This window comes from Diadema setosum, chromosome 15 (genome assembly GCF_964275005.1).
Source record: "Diadema setosum chromosome 15, eeDiaSeto1, whole genome shotgun sequence".
In the NCBI taxonomy this organism is placed as follows: domain Eukaryota; kingdom Metazoa; phylum Echinodermata; class Echinoidea; order Diadematoida; family Diadematidae; genus Diadema; species Diadema setosum.
In genome coordinates, this window is record NC_092699.1 from 27,724,945 (window position 1) to 27,737,372 (window position 12,428).

Genomic DNA, 12,428 nt, shown 5'->3' on the forward strand with positions numbered 1-12,428 from the left:
TTTGTCCGTCAAACTGCCAAGGATAAAAATCTCTGTTGATTTTCACCTACTCAGGAGAGTGTGCGGCTTCGTAAAATGGCGGAGGCCTCTTCGGAGATGGTGGAAGTTCTTCGGCCCGGTGGACGTAAGTGGTGAAGAAATGCGCCTGAATACGCAGATATGTCTTCATATAATGACATAATTGTGTCAAGATGTGTGTGTGTGTGTGTGTGTGTGTGTGTGTGTGTGTGTGTGTGTTGTTCGAGAGATAATCTAGACCAATATGATATTCTTAGCCATGAAATTAATTGATTGATACACTAAGAAGATACATCAAATATGTTTGATAAGTAATGCACGTCCCAAGCATGAAACTGTAACCCATTCGTAAAATGTCTTTAAAGGAGGGTGAAACAGCTATGTATTTGCTTGTTTAATATTCAATTTAAGGGAAAAAAAAGGATTAATAATGATTGATAACGACGATATGCTAATTAACTAATTTCCTTACTTATCTAGATTACTAATCCAAATTCTGCTATATCTATTTTCGACATCGGTTTTCTGGCTTATGTCTTTGTATTCAACATATAGTAGGCATGCGAATGTATATAAAATCTTGTGTATGTATTTACACTTCATAGTACTCATCATGAGCCAGTGAACAATGACCTCACCATCACTCTGTGAAATGAAATTGTCGATTTCATTAACTCCGACATTCCTATTTTTGTCCAGTTCAGTTTAGTTAAGCAAAATAAATAGATTGTCTGAAAGCTAGAGTGGGTGTTATATACCATTCTGAACTTCCAACCTCTGCTGTTAAGTGCAACACTGTTTCTAATATCTAAGAAATGACTAGGTAGATCACAATGATCACAATTTCGTCTAGTAATAAAAGAGAGCGAAATTTTACCTCCACTAAAATTCTTTGATGGACGGACGTCTTTATACGCAGAGAGCGAATCTGTGAAGAGCACTCAGCTAGTGCCCGGTGACGTCATAATCATACCCTCCAACGGCTGTAGTCTGACGTGTGACGCTGTGCTTCTGGCGGGCAATTGCGTTGTCAACGAAAGTATGCTGACTGGTGAGTGTACTCGAAGTCGGAGGACTCCATATATTTCTATCCCATACAGTTTTCTGCTGAATCATGTACGTGACATAAGAATAATATAATACACTCTTGATTGTATGTATGAGAGATCTATTAAATATATTACGTTAGATGTATTGAAAGCATATGTATATATATAATTCATGACACCCTAGTCATGTAAGTGAAAACAGAAATCCATGAACTAAAAGGAGGAGAGTCTGTTCAACTGCTCATTACAATATACAAATTGACAGAAATGTTGCATTATTCTTTTCAGCAGTACCGGACTACATCATACAATAACACCATCCAATCATCTGCATATGAGGCGTGAGATAAGTGAGCTAAATTCTACAATGAACCATGTACAGAAGATGCACCAAAACTCTTTTGACATTTTTATATGTGTGCATGACGAGGGTGACGAAAATATGCCCCTGTGTTACGTATGCTTCATATTTCTTTGTCGGAAATAATAATACCTACGAAAACTACAAAATTGACAAACACTGCATCACAAACGCCCAATACAACACCCCTGTACAATTACATTTGAGTCAGCGCCAGCTCTAACCAGGCAGTCACCAGGGACATGAGTTCACTTTGAAAAGATGAACTATTGTTCACCTTTTGTATATTCAACAATACATAACATTAATTATACTGATTAGCCTTTTTACATTGGTTGTTTCTATCCCTAACCCACATTTTAGAATTATTTTGAAGCACTGAAGCCGGGTTTTTGTTTCATCTGCAAATGGTGAATAATGTTTTTAATTCATACTGAATTTGATTTGACAGGTGAAAGTGTTCCGGTGACAAAGACACCGCTGCCAAATCCTTCTGGAGTCCGTCTGCTTTACTCAATGGATCTACACAAGAGACACACTCTGTACTGCGGGACAGAGGTGATTCAAGTCCGAAAACACGGAGACGAGGTTGTTACAGCCGTGGTCCTTCAAACAGGTAAACCAACACAATGGTTTTCTTGTATCATATGAACAAAATGTGATTCCTTAGTGGATAGTTAAGAATATTTGTAAAACATCGAAGTATTATTAGTTTTATCTTCCATTTCTTACTTAATTTTGGCTTGCTTTATATTTTTGTTGAGAAAGCATTTATAAGTAATATTCAGTGATAATCATCTTAATGTATCATTAGTAACGTCATTAAACGAATAATTTTTATGCTTTATATAACGTAACGAAATATTATCAGGTCATCACAAAACTGTACCTACGTGTTGGCAATCGTATATAAATCGTTTTCAACATCATTTTCCATACAACATCATTTTCCATTAATATCCTATGTGACTTAGTTGGGCAATGCCGTCATCATAATGGTTTCATTTGTGAAAATGGCTGATAACACATCTTTTATTAAAACAAGGCGACGGAAAACAAGAAAGGGGAGAATATGGGAACAAGAGTAACTTGAAACAACATTGGAAGTCTAACGAAATAACCAAGGATAATGATCATGATGATGGTGGCATTAGAGTTACCCCACCCCCAACCCACCCCGAAAACCCGTTTGAAGTACCATTATTAGTATTGTCATGATTGTATCAAATTTCTCTGGACGCTACGAGACACCATTGACGGCAGTCACACTCTTCTTCCATAATTCCCTGAGGAATAGTATTCATTATCGTCAGTTTTGAGATCTGATCTTTTATCTCGTCGGTTGTAAATGACAGCATTGCAGACTCATAATGGGTGTCTCGATAGTGAAATTTCTTGAGATAGAAACCGAGGATTTCTGGAGACGGATTTAGCCGCAAGCTGTCGTCCGCCCTTTGTGTCGACATGACACAGTATTCTACAAAACGTGACAAACTAGAGACATTGATTACACCTGTTTACTTCTAAAGTCGCAGAAGAATAGAATGCACTTCATCACTCCATAAATCGCAACCCAGGCCAACATTCATGAAAATAGGGAAATGAATCGCTGAAAATTGCAATGAAAAGGGCACCTCTGAAGAAAGTTGCAAGTACTGACATGCTAGTACGTGATCTTACTGGTGATGTTCGGTATTCCGAAGGTTTGGTATTCCGAAATACACAATCCCATATATACGTTAAAGGTTCCGAAAACGCAAAGACGGTGCATTTATACTAACAAACCTTCGGCATTACGAGTAACGAACCTTTGGAATAACAAACCTTGTATCATTTTCGAATTGACGAACCTTCGGAATAACGAATCTTTGGAATACCGAACCTTATTTCATTTTCGGATGAAGGAACCTTCGCAGTAACAGACTGTGAAACTGATCTTACAGGGCATGAAAGCACCATATGTACAATGTTATTTTGTCACGTGGCTATAAAGGCGTCACTTGTGTTGTATCCTCGCTCATGTAGAGCCGATAGTGCTGTTCCTCATCTTTATTTATTTATTTATTTTTTTTAGTCTGCTGGATATCTTATTTGCATGAATACACCTAGAGTAATTAAATCAAGGAAGATAATTTGGGTCTTGTTATACCCAGCGTGCCAATGATAGCTATTTCGATGTTGCTCTACCAGAGGGCCCGACCACTATTATTACCCTTGTGTTGCCAGATACCCATCACCTGGGTGGAGAGGGACATGGTAGGGTAACAACATCTTATCCAAGGACGTAGGAGTGCACTGGACTGGATTCGAACTCGGGACCTCCCATTGAAAGTAAAAAGTCGTATTTATCACTATGCCACGTAGAAATGCCCTGATTATATTACAGTGTTGATTCTCACCTGGCAGGATTTTCCACGGCAAAAGGCAGGCTGGTGAAGTCCATCCTTTACCCCAAACCAACAGAGATCAAACTATATCGAGATGCACTCCTTTTTGTTGGCATTCTCTTCATCATCGGTAAGATGAATTCAGATTTTAAGATTAAATCGTGCTGGAAAGAACACAGTGTCCACAGTGTGAGAAAAACAGTGTGAACACAGTGTGAAATCTCTTCACATTGTTAAATTCGAGCGTTTTAACAGTGTGAACACATTGTGAATCATCAATTCACAGTGTGACACAGAACATTACCATGTGAACACTCTGTGAAAACGAAGCCACAGTGTGAAATCATCTCCACACTGTTAAATTCGAGCATTTTCACATAGTCGATTATGTGGCCACACTGTGAACACACTGGGACACTGTGTTCTTTCCAGTATAGGGAAGGGATGGTATAGTATTGGTTGAGTGAGAATCCAGCTTTGAACTTTTTGTTAGATACTTAGAAATCACTTTATATGAAATGTTAAAAAGCATACAATTCTAAGAGGAATTCAAAGTTTATTTGATGAAATCGGTCTTGAAATGGCTGAGACATCCAAAAACAAAGTAAAACTAAGCGATCCTAATAAAAGATATAAGTCCCACCTTTTATTAGGATTGCTTTGTTTTGGATATCTCAGCCATTTCAAAACCAATTTTCATCAAATAAACTTTGAATTCCTTTTAGAATTGATCGGCTCTTTCACATTTCATGGAGATTATTTCTTATTATCCCCAAATTCATCTTCTAAAAACGTTGGAAACCTGAAGCCCCATCTCAGCCGAAACTGTACCATCCCCTTAAACATAATAAATACACACTCTCCTTGGATGGGAAAATGTATAGAAAAATACAGATGGATGAACGAGTAAAGTCGTTAACGTGTAGCAGACGATAAGATAATGTATTAGACTAAATATCGACTTGCGTCTGGTGTGATCGGGTAATAAATCTGGGAGATAAGACACGGGAAAATATATTTGTCAACCTTTAACCGTAGATAAAAGAAGATATCACGCCATACAGCCATTGGAATCAATGCGGGTTTTTTTTTTTTTTTTTTTACTTGACGCCGGTTATATTTACGCTTTTCTTCTATATTTCCCTGTGTATTACCTGTGCAATCAACGTGAAGGCCAACGGGAATACGTGCTTTCTACTGCATAATTGCCACTCTCAAACATTAATCATTATAATTATTTATTTCGATCAACATTACAAGCAAAAATGCGCTGAGATTTGAAACTTTTTTGAAACCGTTTGACGAATGAGTAGTTTTGTGTAACGTGCAATACTTGTCAGACGTATACTGTAGTAGTATTCTGGCGAACAGCTAGTGTATCATTCGTGTTACATTGATAAATTTGTAAGTGACACAGGACGCTATTTTAACTTTGATTTTCTCTGAAACGTTACATTACGTGTTACATTTAATTCTCTTTTCATTTTATTGACACTTGACAGCTATTCTGGGAGTTATTTATACCAGTACTATGATGGCTCTTGCTGGCGTAAGTATAATGTGGCGCTCAGGTCGGTATTCACAACGAATTTTTTTAGTAATGCATGCATTATGCAAATTCGACTGAGCAAATTTGCAAGACACATATCGCATATTTACTGACATCCAATCAGGTACGCTTGTTATACGTTTAACGTGAATCCAATTCTAAGGACTATTCATTTGATTAAAGCAACCTTTGCTCATTCGAGTCTAAAAGTGCGACGCCACTTAATTATTGCCTCATGTGCACGTTGACTTTTATGACCGGAGTGTATTAAAGCAAACGAACTGAATGGTATGAGTTGCATGAGGATCGCACGTGAATTAGAGATAAAAAGAACAAAAATGATTGCGAAATTTCACATGCTGCCAAAGCGATATCTAGTTTCGTCACAACTACTGGCAAATTAGCTGAATTGAAGGAGTCACCTTTAAGTCACCTTTGACCTACACACAAATCTTCACTGAATGTCCTTTTGTTCTTGTTGTTTTTGTTGTTCGGTTGTGAGCATATTCTATATTAATTGCTTCAGGTTACAGTAGTGTTTTAATAACCTAATGATAATTATTTCTATGGAGAGCAAGTGGTTGTGACTACCATAGACCTAATGGGTTATCAATCAAAAACAATTCAAATAGTCATGATAGTAATGGTGCGTATAAACGCGAATGTTATGCGCCACTTCTTGTCTATGTCAGACTTTAATTAAACTTCTACAATTCTGTTCATTATTATCAAGGTAAAGGTGGAATAGATTTGATATGCTGATTGAAGTTACTGACATAACATGCATCATGTGTGTATCAAACTTACTTCAACATTGATATTATCAAACTTGCAATAGTGAGAATGTGTCTCCCAAAAACCCCACATTTCCATAGTTAGTAGTACGAATAGTAGCACGATTGCATTATTAAATAATGATAAAATGATATACCTATAAGCGTCACAAGACTACTAGTTGTATTTATTTACTCCAGTGCCTCTAACATGATTTCAGTGTTATACAATATGTAGTGAGACATTCAGATATATAATTATTGCCACCATGTTGTGTTCACAATTAATATGAATACATAGATACACGAATGTGTGTGTTGCTGTGTGTGCGTGCGTGTGTGTTATCGTTTGCTACAGTTTGGAAAAAAATAAAAACATAATTACCATCATTTTCTGAGACACATTATTTCTTTCTTAACGGCAGTCTAGCGCGTCGAAGACGGCAACTCACGCTATAGACATCATCACCATAGCTGTACCGCCGGCCCTGCCCGCCGCTCTCACCATTGGCATGGTGTACGCACAGTTCCGACTGAAGAGGCAAGGTATCTTCTGCATTAGCCCACAACGAATCAACCTATGTGGGACTATTGACGTTGTTTGTTTTGACAAGGTAACGATTATTCGTCTGGTTATCAAGTAAAATCTATATCATTTAAAGCACTTCATGAGCAACAAAGATCGACATTGCACCACTATACTTGGAATAAACACAGATCTCCTCAAGCGGGCGTTTGATAAAAAAAAAAGAAGAATGTTCACAAGCGATGAGACAGAAATCTGAATAAATGTGGAGGGACTTTTTCAACATTTGAGTAAAGAGTGCAAGATTTGATAACAAAGTTTATACACCAGCTGGCCACGCCCCACTGGTGGGCCGCAAAGCTCTCGCATGGGCCGCGATATCTTCCCCAAAATAAAAAACGAACAAGATTTGTATTCGATCTACACATGTAACTGCCCCCCCCCAAAAAAAAATAAAAACAAACAAACCCAAACAAACAAACAAACAAACAAACAAACAAACAAACAAACAAACACACAAACTTTGAAGGAGCCAAAGTGGGTCTCGGGTTTAAACAAAAAATAAAGGTTGAGAAGCGTCTCTTTAGAAGACTCTCCTATAAGCCAGTTCGGAGTTAGCTCATGGGCACATTGGTACGAATGACCTTTCTTTTTTCTCAGTTGGTTAGGGGCACTTCACTCGTTTTCAGAGCGACATAATGCATAAGCTTTACGTAACAATATGGGATTCATCAATCCCGTTCAAACAAAGAATAAACTTGCGTAGACCAGATGAGCAGAATGATCTGTCAATTCACACTTGAGAAAGCATCCTTCATTATTTTGCATTGGATGTATTGACAATCTCTTTCTATTGATATGGCCAAATACCACTTTTGCTGTCAGGTGGATGTGCTGGCAAGCGGCATTTATAAGGATTACATGAATAATCATTACATGACAGATGCTTATCCCAGTAACTTTAAAAACCAACATGCCTGTTGGTCCGAATGACCTTGTTTCTGCTCATGCGCAAAGTGGAACTCCGAACTGGCTTATTGTGCCGCGCCGACATGGTAAAGAATGGCCCGAAAAGAATTCGCATTGAGAAAAGTAAGAGTGTATGATATGCATGGAAACCGAATATTTTCCATAACTCTTTTGTGTAATGCTTCATTCGTCGTTGTGATGACGATCAATCGTCAGTTATGTTGCACTGCCATTTTGTTTGCAAAATCACCCGAACCATGGACTGTGTTATGATAAGAAGGATCTCTTCTGACAATGGGTTTTAAATCACGCAGACTGGCACACTGACCGAAGATGGCCTGGACATTCAAGGTGTCCACCGGGCTAGTGACGGGCGGTAAGTTAAGGTGTTCGCTACTGTTTTGCGTCGGCTGTGACTATAGATTACCATATTCACTGTACTATCAGAATAAACCATTAAGAAAATGGTGTATTAGCATGGTGAAGTTTGTGCGTAGTTGCATTGACCGTTACAGCGTAAGTTTCGAAATTTGCAATGCCGGTGTGTGACGTAATTTTTCCGTACACTACACCATAATTCTCATTTTAGAGCAGTAAGCATAGTTCGACAGTGCCTTTAACTTTAATAGCTATATATATACAAAACGATATTATTTAAAAGAGTCTTAAATGTACTGTCTTTCTTTTAACCGGGAATTTTGTTTCATCAGTTATCATTTCATTCTCTTCCCTCTGAACATTTCAAACCTTCTCCACAATCGCAGGTTCCGGGAAATGGTCCGTGACGCGAAGCTGCTCCCACGTGGTCCCGTTCCCGCTGCCATGGCAACGTGCCACGAACTGATGCAGGTAGACGGTGAGGTCATGGGTGACCCGCTGGACATAAAGATGTTTAACGCCATAGGATGGGTGAGGAAAGATCTCGTTTACCCTTGATTTCTCTCTGCTTGCAGTTACATTATTGATGTATACATTCTCTAATTGATGCATAATAATATTATGTCTAAAACTGGATAGGTAGGTAGTTTCTCACAATTAGGTAATACTCAGTTTAGTTATTGTCATATTATCGATATATCATATATATATATATATATATATATATATATATATATAGCGAAAACTTTGAGCAAAGAAAATGGGTTTTCATCGGGATTCGAACCCGAGACCTCCGGATTACCAGACCGGTGCTCTACCGACTGAGCTATTGAAAGCCCTAGATCGGTGTTCGTCCCAAACCCTTAACTCTCTTTGCTCCTTGTTTAAATATATATATATATATATATATATATATATGTGCTTGTAAATCACCACAAAAATCTGAAAATGTTGTAAATATCAAACTGAAGAAAATATATATTTTTTCTATAAACTTTGATCAAGATTGATATTTATATGCATTACCTTAAATAATTTAGTTTAACTTAACTAAGTCCTCAGATGGTTTGAAATGTGAAATTTTCAAAATTTTATGAAAAAAATATTTTACGAGTGCAATATTTGTTTTACGTCTATTACCAAGCCTGTGATTGTCATGTCTAAACCCATAACATGGAGATTAGCATGAACTGAAATACACTTTATCACCTTATGTCGCTTCATAATTATCAAATTTTGACAGAACACGGCATATGCTGTCTCGCTTCATGAATTCGTACGTAAATATGCTTTTGGGTGCATCTAGCTTTGTCTGTTAGAAAACACAACTTTATCTCATGGCATTCCTTTCACGATTGAAGTTCGTCTGTTCGTTTCCTCAAAAAAAAAACAAAACAAAAAAACAAAAACAAAAAAACAGTCACTTGATCTGGGTGAAAAGAAGGACACGACGCTAGAGGGCGTATTAGCGCTGGCACGAAATGACTCGTGGAAGGAGACTTCAGCTGACCCTTCGGAAGACGTCGAGAAGGTAAAAAAAAATGGGAAGCAATTTGTTTTCACGTGGTTAGAGTTTTTGCGTGTGCATGTGTGTGTGTGTGTGTGTGTGTGTGTTTGTGTTTGTGTGTGTGTTTGCTTGTTTTTTTACGTTCAAATTTATAGAATTTAGATTTAAATCTTATTTACGCCGATGTAGGGCAATTCGTCAAGCAGTTTTTTTTTTTTTTTTTTTTTTTTTTTAAGGGACAGATACGGAATATATTTACAGTGTTCTGCGTAAAGTGTGGTGCTACGGCTCTGTGCGTATGTATGTGAGATGTGATCAAGTTGAATAATGATTGGCATCAATTACATTATATCATGTTATTAGTTAAATAAAGTATCTGTAAACGTATTATTTTGTGTGATATATAGAAATAATTTAGAGATTCATCTGTTTATTGTAATTATTCAAGGAAATGGCAGAGTTTGCTACTTTGAAGATCTACCCTTTTTCTTCGGCCCTGCAATCGATGGGCGTCATAACCGCAGAGACGTCAACCAGAAAACCGTACGCCTTTGTCAAAGGGTCGCCGGAGAAAATACGGCAGCTGTCAAAACCAGATTCTGGTAAATATACAGAAGGTGGAGACGCAAGTGTACACCACATATAATTGATATAACTTATCAAAACACATAACATAAATGATCATGCATTATTCAGTATGCGCATATGCAGCAATAGTGTGTTACTGGCACTCGATTTCCAATCCTTTATTGCTGTGACATCGACTTTGACAGATCAGGCATAACAATCATTATCGTTATAATATACTAAATGCTGCCTCTTCCAAAATCACGATTTTATGGCGGTGATTTAGAATAGAATCCCCTACAGTCAAAACGTATTGGAATATATAACTATTCTCCCTTGAATTGAGCGGTTTCTGGAAACCAGGTTCGTAGTACATGTAGTCATCATCACTGGAGTAACGTTGTTTGTCTCAACCTATGCAAACAGTCCCGGCAGATTTCGAAGCCGTACTGCAAGGGTACACCAAGCTCGGACTGCGTCTTCTCGCGTTGGCATGGAAACCACTGAACATCGATCCAGAGGACATTGCTGGCATCACAGAGATCCAGAGGTGATGATGGTGTGGAAGAATATTTCAGCGATGATGATGATGTTGATAATGACGCTTAAGATGATAATGATAGTATAAGGATGAAGATTCCGATAATAATGATAAAAGTGATGATAACAGTCATGATAATTATAAGGACAAGAAGAAGGAAAAAAGAAGAGGAGGAGAAAGAGATGAAGATGAGAATCATATTATTGACTCATTTTTGCTCTGATGCTATCACTTTTTTCTTAGATACAGAATTATTTGGATTCATATTGCAGGCCATATATTGGCATGCCCTCACATGTCATCATAAAGTCAAAGTCAGAGCGGATAACACACTGCAGCCTGAATCTTATTCTTTCTCTTTTTTTCAGTCGTTCAGTTCTCGTAATTCATTGATCATAATGCGTGTGGAATGATATTAAAGTGGTGGTTGTTGTCCTCACCTAAGTATTCCCCTCACTGAATTATGTAAAACTCGATTAACCCAAGTTATGCCTTGTATATGTCCATGACGCGTCTTTCCCCAATTTTACAAGATTTGCAGTGAAATTTAGAGGCGTCAGTTGAACGATGAAAGGATTATAATTTCATCAGCAAAATTCCCTCAGATTTGGTATCATTCTATCAATCGATCAAGTTTATAATAATGAACACATAATATTCGTTCATACACGACGTCTACAGGGACGCGATCGAATGCGACCTGGAATTCCTCGGCTTCCTTATCATGCAGAACAAGTTGAAACCTGCGACAAAGCCTGTCATCCAGGAGCTCAACGAGGCAAAGATTCGATCCATCATGGTCACAGGTAAATACCGTCATGAATTATTTTTCGGGATTTTTTTTTTTTTTTTGTGTGTGTGTGTGTGCTTATTTCGAAGCTTCCTTCGAGTGTCTCTTACTTTTTGGGCATATTCATGTGACCATATCATACTACAGCAGTTTCAGTTTCCGTGCTCTATATTTTGTTTTCAATTAAAATAAATCCAATATCAGAAATTATACATTTAAGATACAACGATTACGACAACACAACATAAACAATGAAAAATAAGCAAACATAATGCACTGGCCTTTGCTCAACATGTAGTCTACAAATGCGACAGGACCTATAACTTGTGTCTTTGCTGGTGTTTGTGCCATTGGCTTTTATAAATAGAATAAAATGCATGCAGTTAAGTAGCATGGCTTTCTTAGAAACTGGGGAACAGGATGATATAATTGTTCCTGTTTTGGAAGCTATGGACATCTTATCCAATAACGACAAGTCATGTGATAGATAGACAGAGTGAAGCCATACAAGTAATGTACTTCATAAATAGGTTGCTATAGGTTTAATTTTAGATCGCACCATCATTTTACGCATCTGTCCTCTATAGGAGACAATATTTTTACTGCCATCTGCGTTGGGCGCGAGTGCGGAATGATACAATCGGGCACCACGGTGCTGCGGATCGAAGCCAAACCGCCGTCAGCGGAGAGCAAGCCCATCATCACTATTACTCCGCTGGAGGATGAGATGAAAGAAGAGCCAGATGAACACACCTTCAACTCAAACAGGGAGTGTTTGGTAAACGATATACTTTGTATCGTATAGTTTTGACTGTCAAAATAAGGCTTTACAGCTGTCCATCAGCAAAATATCCACTCAGGACTGGTAATTTAATGAGAGGGATGAACTACCAATTAAGTTAAGTCGTTGCGTGTAGCATCCCATTTCTCTTGATTACTTTCATAGATAATGACATCACGTGACATCCATTATCATAGTCACCCATTTGCTCTTTAGGCGTTTACTTCTGTAA

General features: G+C 37.8%; 1 protein-coding gene and 1 non-coding gene across 2 annotated transcripts in view; one reads left to right on the forward strand and one right to left on the reverse strand.

Annotated features, from left to right (window-relative positions):
• Window positions 1-12,428, forward strand: part of LOC140239343 (polyamine-transporting ATPase 13A3-like) — a 46,615-nt gene that overhangs the window by 17,823 nt on the left and 16,364 nt on the right. Inside the window, exons 9-22 of the mRNA XM_072319220.1 lie at window positions 55-124; window positions 938-1,069; window positions 1,880-2,044; window positions 3,835-3,945; window positions 5,318-5,364; window positions 6,563-6,751; window positions 7,947-8,008; window positions 8,397-8,541; window positions 9,431-9,541; window positions 9,966-10,119; window positions 10,511-10,634; window positions 11,307-11,431; window positions 12,003-12,186; window positions 12,296-12,318. Of these exons, the coding sequence (XP_072175321.1) occupies window positions 55-124; window positions 938-1,069; window positions 1,880-2,044; window positions 3,835-3,945; window positions 5,318-5,364; window positions 6,563-6,751; window positions 7,947-8,008; window positions 8,397-8,541; window positions 9,431-9,541; window positions 9,966-10,119; window positions 10,511-10,634; window positions 11,307-11,431; window positions 12,003-12,186; window positions 12,296-12,318 (1,642 nt within the window). The remainder of the gene's footprint in view (window positions 1-54; window positions 125-937; window positions 1,070-1,879; window positions 2,045-3,834; window positions 3,946-5,317; window positions 5,365-6,562; window positions 6,752-7,946; window positions 8,009-8,396; window positions 8,542-9,430; window positions 9,542-9,965; window positions 10,120-10,510; window positions 10,635-11,306; window positions 11,432-12,002; window positions 12,187-12,295; window positions 12,319-12,428) is intronic.
• Window positions 8,774-8,847, reverse strand: Trnat-ggu (transfer RNA threonine (anticodon GGU)). Its single transcript has one exon. It is a non-coding gene; the product is annotated as a tRNA-Thr (tRNA).